This window comes from Emydura macquarii, unplaced genomic scaffold, assembly GCF_026122565.2.
Source record: "Emydura macquarii macquarii isolate MOO-44397 ecotype Brisbane River unplaced genomic scaffold, CSIRO-AGI_Emac_v2 contig_691, whole genome shotgun sequence".
NCBI classification, from domain to species: Eukaryota; Metazoa; Chordata; order Testudines; family Chelidae; genus Emydura; species Emydura macquarii.
The window spans coordinates 80,836-96,123 of NW_027130828.1; the positions used below are offsets into that span (position 1 = coordinate 80,836).

Below are 15,288 nucleotides of genomic sequence, written 5' to 3' on the forward strand. Positions count from 1 at the left end.
GTGGTACTTGGTGCTGAGTCTGACCGGCTCGGAGGAAGGTCTCAGTGTCTCCTCCATGAGTAAAAACTTCAGCCTGGCTTCCTGGTCCTTCTTCATATGAAGCTTAAAGACTCTGTAAACCAGGCAGCTAAAGTGTGGATCACTCAGGGACATAGCCTTGTTGCAGGAGGCACAGGGCTTGAAGCCTGGTAACTGAGGCATCCCTCAGCACTATGTCCCTGAGTGATCCATACTCTAGCTACCTGAAATGCTTGGGAGAGGCTCACGTCAGGGACCACTCCCAGGTCTACAGGGACTTTAATGGTCGCTCCTATTAAGTATAGTCTGGGTCAGAGTTAGAGTGGACTCCTCTATAGTGACAGAGACTCCCAGGGATGGTAGGAGAAGGGTCAGTGACAAGGTCAGTGCTATGTGACTGTAATAAGTCAGTCATCCAGATAGTAGAACTTTCCAGTCAGAGATGTGCAATTACTATAGAAAACACTTCTATTAAGCCTCTTGGAGAGGACAGGAGAATGGACAACAAGAGGAAAGACAGTGCTAATACTAATGACTAAGAGTCAGGTAGGCAATATCACCATAAAATGATTTAATCAGGTGAAGAATCTGGACAAGGCCAAGCAGAAACAAATAAGAAATCGGTACACCAATGCAAAAAAACCCTGCATCCCAAGCAAAGGGAAAAAATTTGTAGGGAAGGATTGCAGACCAAACTGGATGAACAAGCAGCTCAAACAGATTATTAAGAGAGAGCAGAACACTTACAAGAAATAAAAGAAGGGATGCAGCAAAATAAAGGTTCTTTAGGCATATAAATTAAAAGAAAAAGAAAAAAGTAGTCAGACCACTAAACACTGAGGGCAGAATGGGGATTAAAGTTAATTTAGGGAGGGCCTAACACCTAAATGAATATTTTGCCTCAGTTTTTAAGAGTAAAGAGGAGTTTGGGGACAGCAGCAGGGTAACTAATGAGAATGAGGATATGGAAACAGAAATGACCACATGTGAGGTGGAAGCCAAACTCAAACAGCTTAATAGGACCAAATCGGAGGGCTTGGATAATCTCCATTCAAGAATATTAAAAAAACTGGCACATGAAATTGCAAGCCTAATAGCAAGGATTTTGAATCAATCTGTAAATTTGGGGGTTGTATCCTATGACTGGAGAATCGCAAATACAGTATCTATATTTAAGAAAGGAAAAAAAGTGATCTGGGAAACTGTAGGCCTGTTAGTTTGACCTAAATTGTATGCAAGCTTTTAGAACAAATTTTGAAAGAGTAATTAAAAACATGGAGGTAAATGGTAATTGGGATAAAATACAATATGACATTACAAAAGATAGATTGTGCCAGACCAACCTGATGTCTTTCTTCAAGAAGATAACTGATTTTCTGGATAAAGGAAATGCAGTAGATCTAATCTACCTTTAATTTCAGTAAAGCATTTGATATAGTTTCACATGGGAAATTATTAATTAAATTGGAGCAGATTAATGGTGGATTAATATGAGAATCAAAAAAGTGGGTAAGAAACTGGTTAAAGCGGAGACTACTGTAGGCCCTACTAGATATGTCTACACTGCAATAAAAGACCCACGGCATGGCCAAATTGTTTTGTGTAGACATTGGGGCTCAGGCTGTAGCTTAGGCTCTGAGATCCCGCGACGGGGGTTAAGTCTCAGAGCCCAGACTCCAGCCTGCACCCCAGTGTCTATACTGAAATTTTATAACCCCACAGCCCAAGACTAGATGGCCATAGATGGGACTCTAGATGGAAAGGGCTCTGAGTTACTAAAGATAATTCTTTCCCAGGTGTCTGGCTGGTGGATCATGCCAATATGCTCAAGATCTAACTCATTACCATATCTGGGGTCAGGAAAGAATTTTTCCCCAGGTCTGATTGTCAGAGACCCTGGGGGGAAGAGGGAGAGGGTAGAAGAGGGGAGGGGTTGGCCTTCTGTTGCAGTGTGGGCAATGGGTCACTTGCTAGTTTGAGTTAGAGTAAATGGTGGATTCTTTGTAATTTGAAGTTTTAAAATGAAGATTTGAGGTCTTCAATAACTCAGCTGGAAGTTATGGGTCTATTAAAGGATTGGGGTGGGTGAGGATCTGTGGCATGCAATATGTAGATGGTCAGACTGGATGATCACAATGGTCCATTCTTGCCTTAAAGTCTTTGAGATAGTGCTTGTGGCCCACTAAAAATCTGAGGAATCTTCCTTGGGACAGGTGAATATCGATGTAGAGAGCTGTAAACCATACGTCTTTTACTAGGGATGTTATGCCAATGTGACCATGCAGAATTTTACCTTGCAAATAAAGATATTGAGTCACTGAAGGTCAAAGATGGGTCTGTCTTTTTGGGGACAAGAAAATATGTGGAGTAAAACTCCTTTCCTTGATGCTGAAGAGGTACCCGCTCTGCTGTAGGAGGGATTCTACCTCCTGAAGGAGGATATCCTCATGAGAGTGGTCCCTGAAGAAGGACAGGGAAAGGAGTTTTGGAAAGGGTGGAGAGGGGAACTCAATGTGTAGCCGGTGGATAATATCAAGCAGCTATTTGTCCATTGTTATTGCCTTCCAATTCTGGGGAAATCATGCTAAGGCATCCACCAAAGCAAATCTGGGAGTTGGGTGGATATGGCATCAAAACTGGTTCACAGATTTTGAGTGTGCCATCAAAAGTATCTTCTGATTGGGAGTGAGGTTGTGTAGCTGCAGTAGAGGTGGAAGGGGCAGTGTATCTAGACTTTTGTATCCTCTGCCATTTGTGAGATGACTCGTAAGAGCGTAGCCTCAGCTTATGGTACTTCCTCTTCAGGGCTGGTATTTATACCCAGGAAGTGGAGCGTTGCCCTGGAATCCTTTAGCGAATGTAAAGATTAATTTATCTGCTGGTGGAAAAGATTGAGTTAATTACTGTACAAGTGTTCTATACCTCCTAGGGAGCTCCAAAGAGTGTAGCCAGGATTCCCAATGCAGCACTGTAGCTGTTCACCATGGATCTTAAAACACTATGAGCAGAGTTGACTGTGATTTGTAGTGAGGTTCTTGCCACCAATATGCCTTCACTGATAAAGGCTTGAAATTGGATCCTAGCCTCTTGGGGCACTTCTCTTTAAAAGCCCTGAATTTAGAATAGATGTAAAATATCATATTTTGCTAGCAAGGCTTGATAGCTGGGGATTCTAAATTGAGGCTGGAATACTTTTCTCCTTAAGATGTCTAAATGTTTACCCTCCTTGTCATAGAGGTGGTCCTTGGATGTTGCTCTCTGGGCTTTTCTGTGGCTACTTGGATGACTAGGAAGTTTGGGGCAGGGTGGGAGAAAAAGAACGCTGCTCCCTTAGCCAGGGCAAAGTACTGCTTTTCTACCCTTGTAGTGGTAAGGACACACATGGCTGGCATGTACTGTACAGTTCTTGCTGGTTCCAGTATGGCCTTGTGAAATGGGAGTGCCATTGGGCTAGACCCTGTAGGTTGTCCAAGAGCTTGAGCTGTAAGTACTAGATCTCCTCTAAGGGGACATGGAGCTCTTCTGCTACTCTCTGACATAGCTCTTGGAAATATTTATTGTCATCCAGAGGAGAAAGCAAGGTTGTTGCACTCACTTCATCATGTGAAGAAGAATAACTGTTGGTACTGGTGGATCCAATCTGTCTTCCTCCTCCACAGGTTTAGGAGGCTCTAGTTGATCCCCTGCGGGACAGAGGTGGTATGACTCCTTATCGGATTGCACAGTCTCGAAGTGTAACATATATGGGTCCCATAGCCCCAAGTAAAGCCAATATGAGAGCAAATAAAGTCGCAAGTAGGTTGTGATGGTCCCCAAGACAGTGCATATGGTACCATCAGTCCTGATGAGAGTGGTCCTTACTGGACTGGTAGTAAGAGGCTCTCAAACCTCTGTCTGGACAGAACTCTCTCAGTGGAGGGGAAGATAATTCCACTGAAACATATAACTCTCTGGAAGATGAAAAGGTTAGGTTCCATCAGCAGTGTCATCGGTACTGCTGGCAGGAAGCCAAAGCTAATGGATGGAATGAGACATGAGCTTCTCTCTGGCATTAGAATTTCCCTGGCGAGCATTGGTCCCAACAATGGGGAGAACTACGGATGTAGGATGAAGAAGATATCCTCTGATGTGATGTAGGAACCTTAGAAAGCTGAGTATTGTCACCCTGGACCACTGGAGTCAATTTAATGGAACTCTTGGTAGTCAGTGTTTTTTCCCAGGGTTATGGTAGTACCACCACTGATGGAGCCTCCAACCACATGATTATTGCTGGTACTGATGCTTCACAGTCCTTTGGCTCTTGGTGCTTTGTTTTACCCAGTATTGAGGTCACTGTTAATAATGATGTGGGGAGAATTTCTTGCTCTTTTGACTTTTGGCTTAGGCCGTAGTATGTCCTTGTATCCTGGGCATGAAGACTTAGCTGACCTGGATGGGGTCAGGGAGGGATCTCTTCTCTTAGAAGATCTAGTAGGAGTTCTTTTATGTTTACAGGAGTGCCTCTTACTCTTGTGAGAAGGCCCGGACAAAGGGTCCTTTCTTTTAGCCACACCCGCTCCAGAGTAAGACCTTGAACTACGAGGTGCATTCCTCAACGTCTCAGGCAATGTACAGAGTTCTTCCTTGCCTGGATCTGATTGAGGCCTCACAATGTGCTCCATTAGATGCTTCTGAAGTTGGAGTTCTTGTGCCTGCCACATTCATCTGGGAAAAGAGCAGCAGAATCTGGCACTTAGTGGAGATATAAGGTTCTTTGAAGCAGTAGAAGCAGCGCTGGTGGTTGTCACTGACCAAAAAGGAGTTGGGGCACAAAACACAATTCTTGAAGCCTGGCAGTGTGGTTATAATCTAAATCTTGGACTGACAGAGGATTTCTCAGGGTGGGGATTCTAATTTACAAACTACTTATCTATCTAATAACAACTAACAATATAAACATTTTAAATATTTACAGATAAGAATTCCTAAGAGGATCAGTTCTGGACACTGGAGGATTCCTAATCAGACCGTGTGAAGTCAAAGAAGGAACTGGTACGGACCATGGGGGAAGCAACTGCACAGGTGTTGACCAACAGATACTACTTGCTAGAAATCTCCAGTCTCAGGCACATGGAGCACATGTGTACCAACAGTGGAATATACATAGGGACCAGCATTCAAGGAAGAAATAGGCTGTATTTCAGTAGAGCTGGCTGAACCACACCGCAATGCTAAAAATGCCAGCTCTAACACGCTAACTTTTTCAAACATCAAATAAAGAAACCCAACATTCCACACCATTACTGGCAGGCTGGAAAGACTGTAAGCGCCCACCTTCCCTCTCAGGAATTTTATTTAAAAACAAGAAGGAGATCAATTTGGCAGTTGTTCCAGGTTTAATGAATTTATACATGAAAATAAAGCATTACTGTACAGATTTGATGCGCTGGAAAATAGGACAACAATCAAGAATCTGAGAATTGGAATGAGAGAAAATGGACACTGGAGAAAGTGGAAAATTTTACAAAGTATGGGCTACAGAAATTCTTAGACTGCAACCCTCAACTGATCCTTTGCAACTAAATTCAGAATCTGGAATGCCCATAAATAGGCTTGGACACAAACCAATGAAAATATATTTCCATCAATAATAATTGAAATTTACAGACAGGCAAAGTAAGAAAAATGCTGCTTGAGAAATTACTACAGTCAAAATCTGGTGATTTAGATTTTTGAATTAGGCTTATTACAAATGGACTAGCAAACAAATAGTAAAAACAGGTATAATCTTTTGATTTAAGACTATTTACTTTGGGCTTGTCTTCACTTACCTCGGAGATTCGGCGGCAGTCGACCCGAGTTACGCAAACTATGCAAAAAATTGCGTAACTCCCGTCGACCTCTGTGCTTCTGGTCTGCGCTCAGTGTTCACTGCACTGCGCCGATGGGAACCATGTTCCCATTGACACAGCGCTACACCACTTGAGAAGGTGGTCTTAATACGTCAATTTCTGGATTGACTGAGCGGGTCTTCACTGACCACTCAGTCAATCCAGATAAGTCGATCTGACCGCGGCGAATTTGCCGCCGTCAGTGAAGACGTAGTCTTTGTCAGCTTCACACGTAAAAATATACAAATTTGTTTTAACAGTTTATAGAGCTTTAGCTTTTTGAATCTCAACATCTTTTGTCATTAAATATCGTCTGACCCCCATAATTTTCCACAACTCTGAATATTTACATTGATAATCAAAAAATCCCATAATTATGCATAACAGTGAAAATGTAAAATAGATAAAAAAGCTTTAAAATGAACAGATTTTATCTGCTGAAATTATATAAAAATAAAATTTGAATTATTGGTGGTGTGCAGTATGTAATAAGGAATCATGAAATTCTGTAAGCAGCACAATCAAAACTATAAACTAGTTATAACGGATACTGGACTGGAATCAGTATGGTGATGAGCATGGTATGAAACCCTTAGATGCACTACATTATATTAGACAAATACTTTCCAGATCATATTACTAGATTAATGAATAAGAAGATTTTAACGTTGTTAAAAATCAACTTCACGAGCAATGTCTCCTCAGCTATCCTTTAGCCAAACAGCCTCACAAGAGACTATACTGGACATTTATATTCTTGTTTAGTGGGTCTGTATTGCTCAGGCAGTTGATAAAGAGGATATGGAAACATATACACAGCAGAACCGCATGATCTTTGAGATTCTTCTGTATATATATTTCCATATATGTTTCCCAAACACCTCGGGAATGGAGGTTGTTTGTAACTCTGAAATGTTCGTAACTCTGAACAAAACATTACGGTACAGTACTCTTCTGTCAGTGTCTTCCAGCTGTGGTTGGGAGAGATCACTGCAAAGGTGGCACCTGGCACCACTGCCTGGTTTGCAAGCAGCTCCCTGCCCTATTCCGGTTTTTGCCTTTGGGCTGAACTAGGGAGGCCCATCTTGCATTCTTGGCCACAGCCCTCAGCCACCTCTCCCCAGGGCTCACCCTGCTCTGTGCACTGCCTACTGCACTCCAGAGTCAGCATGTGGCAAGGGATTGGCCCCAGCCCGCTGCCAGCACCCCTCCCTCTCTCCCCTACCCCTTGCACTCCCAGAGGTGCAGCCGCGACCCAGGAGTGGAACCATGGGCAAAGCTTGGGTCACATTGGTGCACAGGCTGTGGCCCTTTAAACTCCTCCAGAGTGCAGCCTCTGGCTCCCACTCCAGACCAGGATTTGGCTGCAACAGCTGCAGCTCTCAGCAACTCGGTCTCCTGTCTCCCTCCTGAGGGGGAAGGGGATGCTTCTGCTCTGCATGTTCCAGTCAGGCTGCCTTGGGCTGGCTGCAAGGACTTGCAATAGTGTCTGTGAACCTCAGCATCTTCACCCTCTACCTGTCAGTGGCTACCCTTCACATGGCAAGTGGAGTTGAGGCTAGGAAACCCAGATGTGATGACCTTTAAGATGCAATACAGGCACAGTATATTACTGTGCTTGCTTCCCCTCCCCCTCCCCCTTATCCCCACCCCCCTGTTGCTGCCTGAGTGCTTACTTCCAGTTTCACATGGTGCTCGGTTGACCAGTCAGTTTGTAACTCCAGTGTTTGTATCTTTGAGGTTCTACTGTATATCTGTGATACAGCAGAGTCAGAGGGCAACAGGAGACTGATAGATGGGAGGTATATAAGCCCCAGAATTATTAGTCTTGTTCCCTGTGGACTGAGAAGTTACTACAGGTCAATTAGAGCACCTGGGGCTAATCAAAGCCCTGCCAGACACCTAATAAAAATCCCTGCTCCAGCCAGACAGGTGTGAGAGTGAGGAAAGCTGGTTGTAGTTTTGGAGGAGTGCTGTAACTGACCAGAGCACCAGGTGAAGGTGAATTCTGGGTGAGAGACTTTCCTCCCAAATCCCTAGCTCGAAGGTATAGAGACTGGGGAGAGGAAACTCTGCTCAAGCAGAGCAGAGGAACTTTCCAGACACAGAGGCCTGAGGAAAGCACCCTGCTATAAAGGAAAATGAGATGGATGGATTCCCCTGGCAGGAGGACCAAGATGGACCCTGCCCAAGGGGAGAGAGGGCAGAAAGCCCAAGAAGCTGAAGGGGTAGAATGGGAAGTAGCCCAGGGGAAAGTGTCACAGCTTCAAGCACTGTCCGCAGTGCACAGCTGCTATTCACAGGGCCCTGGGCTGGGACCTGGAGTAGAGGCAGGACTGGGTCCCTTCCCCTGGGCACTAGCGTAGTGGCTGATGCCCAGAAACAGGGGCAAGAGACAGCACCCTGACCCACTACAAGAGGGAAAAGTGTGAGACCCAGTATAGCAGCACGGCCAATTTGCCACAACACACACACACACCACCTATTCAGACCTATCCCAGATCTGTAGTGATTTCGTGATCTAAGTGAAATGATTTGGTGGGCATCAGTCCAATTCTCAGAGGTCAGTGTCCACATCCCAAAAATAACCACCATAATTGGTGCTAATTAGCAACCTTGTTGGTAGCCTCAGCCAAGAGAGCAGTGACTGAATGGATGATGATTAATGAAGTCCTCTCTCTTCCCTAGACATAGCTTCTCCAGATCAGGGTTGAGGAAAACTGGCAAGGCCATATGGGGAAGCTTGCATTGCAACTGTCCATGCTGTCCTGCTCAGTTTTCAAGACTCTCAAACCTGGTCCCTTTCATCATCACTAAATTCATTCAAAAATGTAAAAGGTAAAAAATAAAACAAAAAGTAAATTAAATAAAACCATCAAGAACCATAAGAATAGAAGAGAATTCATTTATCTGATTTTTGAGCAACACTGTCAGTATAAACAGACTGCCAAAATATTCAAACTTGGGTATCTAAAGCCTGGTACCTACATACACATTTAGACACAAATAAAAATTGTTTGATTTTCAGAGATACTGAGCATCCCAGGAACAGAAATCAATAGGAATTCTGGGTACTCAAAACTTCTGAAAAATCAGACCATTAATTTAGATGCCTAACTTCAGGCAACCAAGTTAGAACATTTTGGCCACTGGAAATACAACGTTGATTCTGCTTATTTCCCCATTTCAGTATTCCACTGGGCAGCGATTTCTTAGATAAAACTAAAAGCCATTTCTTGAATTAAGAAATGATTATGCAATACTCCAAGAATAAGTAGTAGTTTTAGGCAGTTGTGGTTGGTATTTAATAAGCCATAACATCAGGGCTGATATTACCTGCTTTGATTGTTTTAAGAGCTGTACACAGAATTGCAGCTACTACAGTCTAACAGCAAAATAATGCCTTCTTGGATGCACTGAATCTTGACAGAAAAACAATTAATGGTGACTTCCAAAAAGATAGCACTGTGGCTGATAGTTCCATATGACAATAGAAGGAATGATATTGTACTAATCTTACAAAAGCAACTGTATAAGTTCTATGTGATTTCTATATCCATGGACTGTTGCCTATTGAGGAGGGAGGAGAAAACTGCCTTTTCTGTTTACCCACAATCTCAGTAAGAGAGAGGGTGTCCTGAAACTGGGTAACAGATGCGCTGTTGTGAGAAATTAGCCTTAGGTCTCATAGACTCTAAGGTCAGAAGGGACCATCATGGTCATCTAGTCTCACCTCCAGCACATAACAAGCCAGAGAACATCACACAGCCACTCCTGTAATAGACCTATAACCACTGGATGAGTTACTGAAGTCCTCAAATCATAATTTCAAGGTCTTCAAGTTACAGAGAATCCACCATTTACTTTAGTTTAAACCAGCAAGTGACCATGCCCCTGCTGCAAAGAAAAGCGAAAAACCCTCAAGGTGTCTGCCAGTCTCATTTAGGGGGAAATTCTTTCCTGATCTCAAATATGGCAAACAGCTGGACCGTGGGCACATGGACAATATCTACCAGCCAGACACCTGGGAAAGAGTTCTCTGTAGTAACTCAGAGCCTTCCCCATCTAGCCCCAGCTCCGGCTGTTGGGATATTTGCTACTAGCAGTTGCAGATTGCCTACAACGGGATGTGGCCCATCTCAACATAACATCCCTCCATAAACTTATCGAGCTCAGTCTTAAAACAAGTTAGATTTTTTCCCTCACCTCTCCTCTAGGAAGGCTGTTCCAGAACTTCACTCTTCTGATGGTTAGAAACCTTCATCTGATTTCAAGCCTAAACTTGGCATAGGCTGCTGCAGGCTCAAGAACAGCTATACATCTTTATGGTGCTAGGTATAATTACACTAACAAACTCTGTTCTAATGCTGAGAACTTACCCTGCTTGCTTCAACATGATGTAACTTGCAGGACTCCCCAGTACTCTCATTAACTAAATCAAACTGATGCCGATATGCTACACAGATCATATTGTCATTGTCTCCAGTAGGTCCATCCACCAGAGTCATGATCACTGGAGGGTCAGAAAGACAAATCTCCTGTAATGTAAATGACATCAGATTAAGATGGAAATAAATTAGAGGAATTCTTTTACTTTTCATATTCTCACTGGAAATAATAGTTTGTACTACAGGTGGTGCCCAATGAGCTGTGCTAGAGGGCAGACAAGCTGCACACAAATGTTTCATTAGTGAACAAGAACCCAATTTAAAAAAAATGGAGGATTTCTGTTAAAGTATCTATAGTGGGATTTCTCATCACCATGGTTGGGCCTCTCACCTGAACAAATACCGGGGTTTAGGAAGGCAAGATGTGTCCCCCTCCAGAACCAAATGTCAACACTGCCCAGTGTGAGAAAAGATAATTTTTAGTGATCTGATTCAAGCATACCCTGATGTACTGGAATTCCTCCACTGGTGATTTAGACATGGGTGACATCAAAGAGACACTGGTTAAACTGTTGCCTTGATTGTATTTCTTTGTGATGAGGAGCAGTTTGTTCCGAATAGCAACAACAATCCTCAGTTCAATGCTGTGATGAGTATTAATGGCATACAAATGGCAGCCTAAAGAGATAATGTACCTATTAACATTCCCTTCAAGAAACACACACACGGAGTCCACATACTTCCTTGTAAAGTGAAACCTAATAATTTTTTCACCCTCTAAAATATGCAAATGAATAATTTCTTATTGAAGTGAATGACTAAATGCATAGGCTTATACCATGGGAAGTGTACATCTCAATCCTGCTCAATAAAATTCTGTTGCTTCCCACCTAGAAATGCTTTCAGTTTTGCCAATACAACTAAACAATAAGATGTGACACCCCTGCTATTTCCAGGATTAGGAACTCATACAACTCTGCCAGTGCACCTAAAGTCTGACCTGCATCATTGCCCTATTATTCCAGTCCTGGGCCTCCATACACAGCTCTGCCCGAGTCCTTTAATTCTGCTTGCAATATATCTAGCTATTCTGCTCCAGAATGTCTCCTAGGGAAAAACTACCTACCAAGTCATGTGGTATTTTTGTGAAGAGCACAAATGGGAATTGGGATTAGTCCAAATTTATTTTCACATACAATCTAACACAGGATTTCAAATCCACTGTCCAGAGGAATGAATTAAGGGTCGGTTGTTGTAACATTTCCAAGGGAGTCAAAAGGACCTTCTACAGCTTCTGATCCAGTGCCCTAATTGGGTCTTTTGACAATGAGAATCAAGTCACCTTTTGTTTTCTCAAGTTTATTTTCTCTGCAGTCATATTTGCTTTTTGCCATCTGCTTTGCTTCTATGCCTTTTCGTACAGCACTCATTCTGAAGACAAGAAGACGAGAGTCCTTCCCTGTCAGGTCGGGGAGAGCCAGGGAAACAGCACATTAAAATAAAGAATGAAACTAACATTCCCAAACAGAATAAATGTCAAATCTGTACACACAGAGCCAAAATCATGAAAATAAGAGGCAATTCTTTCCAGTCTTGTTTCGAGATGAGTGCAAATATGCTAGGAAGGAAAAAATGTCTGTGAATTCTGCTTAGGTTATGCAATCCTGCTACCAGACTGAGCGCTCCTGAGCTGATGAGTAGAACTAGCATCATCTGTCATGGTATGAAATTAAATCTGGAAACGGCAGCCATTCAAGAGAACAAAAGTGTCTTCAAATCAATAGGACAGGTTTCCCTGCATCTGGTGCTGCAATGGAAAACAAAGTGAGAACTTTGAAATAAAATAAGACCAGGATTATTACAACACAATGAAAACTAACACACAAAGAACTACTGCAAATTAGCACACAAGAGTAAATCATTAGCTCTCTGTGTGGAAATAATCCAACTGAGTCTAAATTTACTGGATCCATGACCGTTTGAAAATCTCCCTGAGGCAGACTGAGTTTGTTCTCCTAATGAGACTTAAAACTCGTGATAATTTAAACACAGTTATGCCAAATGATTCATATTCCATCCATCCATCTATACTGAGATAGCAGAGTTGGGGGCAGCTGGAGAGTGGTAGAAGGGAGGTATATAAACCCTAGAATGATCAGTGCTTTGTTCCCTGTGGACTGATGGGAAGTTACCATAGGTTAATTAGCGCACCTAGAGCCAATCAAGGCCCTTTTAGGGACCGGATAAAAAACCCCTGCCCCAGCCAGCCACAGTGTGAGAGGAAGGAGGCACTAGTGGGAGTGTTGGAGTGCAGTAACAGAAGAAAGACCAAAGAACCAGGTGAAAGGCAATGCTTGGAGGGAGGCTTCCCTGCCAAACCCCTGGCTCAAAGATACAGAAGCTTGATGGGAAAAGGAGCCTGCCAAAAGGGGGGAACGGGCCTCAGAGACTCCCCTGGGCAGAAGGATTGGAGGAGACCCTACCCAAGAAGAGAGGGGGGGGGGAACCCCAGAAGCTGAAAGGGCAGAGAGGGAAAGTAGTCCAGGGGAAAATTGCAGCAAGAAGCACTGTGAGCAGCGCATAGCTGCTCGTATTAGGGCCCCTGGGTTTGGACCTGGAATAGAGGGTGTGCTTAGGTCCCTTCTCCCTGCCCCACTGGGCCCTACCGGGGTGGCCAACATCCAAAAATAGGGGCAACAGGAGGCATCCTGTCCATCCACAAGTGCAGCATACACATACAGAGAGAAAGAGAGAGAGAGAGACAGAATGATTACTTATCCTATGGCAACTCTGGCTTCAAAATGGTGTCAGTATGGATGCCTCTATAGGTGTGCATGCACCTCCTGAGTGCAAGACTGGAGCCTTTTGAATAGCAGTGTCCATTGGGGCTGTACATGCACCCTGTGCCTCTTTGTGTTCCCATCCAAGGGTATTAAGGGCAGAATTCCTCCCCCAGTTCCCTGGCAATTTGAAGCTGGTGTTAGAAGAGGACTCCAAAAGCATGGATGGGAGCCACAAAGGTATCATTTTAAAGAACCACGTTACTGTACCGTAAATAATTGTTCTTTCTTTTCTTGAATCTGTGTCAGTGTGAATCCCACTTTAGGTGACTGGCAAGTAGTAACCCACTCTGGATGATGGGATCAAGAGCATCATTGCACCAGTCAAACAGTGGCGGTAGAACTGCTCTCCTGAACTTGGCATCTGCCCTGGCAGCTAAGTACAATGCATAATGTTTGACAAAGGTCAGGAGATTACTCCACTTCTCCATCTTGCAGATTTAGGAAACTGGCATATTTCTGAAGCAGGCAGAAGATGCAATCTGAGCTCTGGTGAAGCATGTGATGATTTAGGAATCTCCTGTACAAAACTATGAATTCTGTGTGAGATTATGAACCCTTCCTATGTACCTTTACAAAGCTGCGAATTCCATTTTAAATATGCAGCCTTTTGCTTTCTTTATTGCCATTTTCCTCCATATTGTGCTGAAATTCCAAAGATTGATAGTAAGATAGCTCCTACCCAGGAGAACTGGTTTTTCAGGAGAGAGGTCGCCTTGACAACAAAGTCACCAGGCAGAAATCTCTGGTCCTGTGGGGAAGATGGCAAGGACATCATCTGACAAAGGGAGCTAAAAGTATAAACAGGGATGACCTGATTTGTCTAGATCTTGGGCTATTTTGTCTCCAGTTCAGGAAGAGATGCAACTAAGTACGTAAGGGCCTCCATGAGAGAGGGGTCTTGCCTGTTTTCCTGAGCCTAGATGGTCCCTTCCCAAGGAAAGAGTAAGCCATTAAATAGAGATGCATGTAAGGTTTATTATATTGTATGATCTGTATAGTCTTGTGATCTATATGAATAAGAGCAATTGTGTTAAACTCTGGACAAAGTGTCTCTGTGTGTGCTAAATGCTTCACAACTGCTACAAGACTCCTGAGCAAGTTAAAATAGTAAACCAGAATGCTCACTTCTTGAGGTGAATTTCTGGGTGAGGGAGTATTAAGCATTTGTGAGTCTTAAGTGTCAATCCTGCATCCAGAGGGCTAGGCAGCTGGACAGCAGGTTCCTGTTCTCTGAATGGGAAGCTAAAGAAAGGTTCTATGCCCCAAGAGTATACCTAGGCACTCAAAGATTGGGGTTAGGGCCCCATTCCGGTTTCAAAGGCTTAAAATACTCAGGGATCCAGGGACCCAGAGTCCTGACTTCCCCTCCAGCAACGTGGTGGGCTGCCCCAATGTTGAGGTTCCAGGAAGAAGCAGGTTCTCTGGCTGGTGGTTAAGTATGTTATATACTCTTTGGGAACTTCAATACTGTTGTGTGAGAGAAGACCTCAAGTACAAGTGGGCAGGCGATAGTAAGCTGAGATTGCTGAAAGGTGGACCTCAATAGAGCTGTACAAAATATTGGAGTGTTTTAAATGTCATAAGTAGTCAAGGACCTTCAGTATCAGTCTCTATATGGTCCAACTTAACGTTGGCCCACCAACATACAGAACTGCTTCCTTTTTGGCAAATAAGCCCTTCTGGTGGATGTCTTCCTCTTCTGTATAAGGATGTCTGGTTAAATGAGGAAGACCCTGTCTATGATACTTAAGCAACCAACATCCAGGTTGTTAGATGAAGGGACTTGTGTGTCTGGTGTACCTGATCATGGAGCATCTGACCTGTGAAATCAGATTCAGGCAGTCTAGGAGCTGAATAGATACTTAAATGGATATCTGCTGCAAGTCTATTAGCCAAATCTTTCTTGAACTGTAGAAAGCCACAATAATGTTTGCAGCTCACCCTCATTTGACTTTGGATGCCATTCTGGGGATCTGGAGAATTGATAGAAAGGCATATGGGAAGTCTTGATTCCATTGCAGAAGAAAAGCACCTGGTAATGATCCTGGGCTCACAACTTATCTGAAAGAGGAAATATTGTAATACTGTAAATACTGTAATTGGAGGTTCTTTGAGATAGGCTCCTATCTGTATTCCACTGTGGGATACACATGCACACCATGCATCTAA

At 43.4% G+C, this 15,288-nt stretch overlaps 1 protein-coding gene across 3 annotated transcripts in view; it reads right to left on the reverse strand.

Moving 5' to 3' along the window:
• The window catches only part of GARNL3 (GTPase activating Rap/RanGAP domain like 3), a 172,118-nt gene that overhangs the window by 26,324 nt on the left and 130,506 nt on the right, over positions 1 to 15,288 (reverse strand). For all 3 annotated transcript variants that reach the window (XM_067541634.1, XM_067541635.1, XM_067541636.1), the window contains 3 exons: positions 11,619 to 11,735; positions 10,779 to 10,954; positions 10,268 to 10,426 (listed from right to left, as the gene is read on the reverse strand). In XM_067541634.1, coding sequence (XP_067397735.1) covers positions 10,268 to 10,426; positions 10,779 to 10,954; positions 11,619 to 11,735 — 452 coding nt within the window. The remainder of the gene's footprint in view (positions 1 to 10,267; positions 10,427 to 10,778; positions 10,955 to 11,618; positions 11,736 to 15,288) is intronic.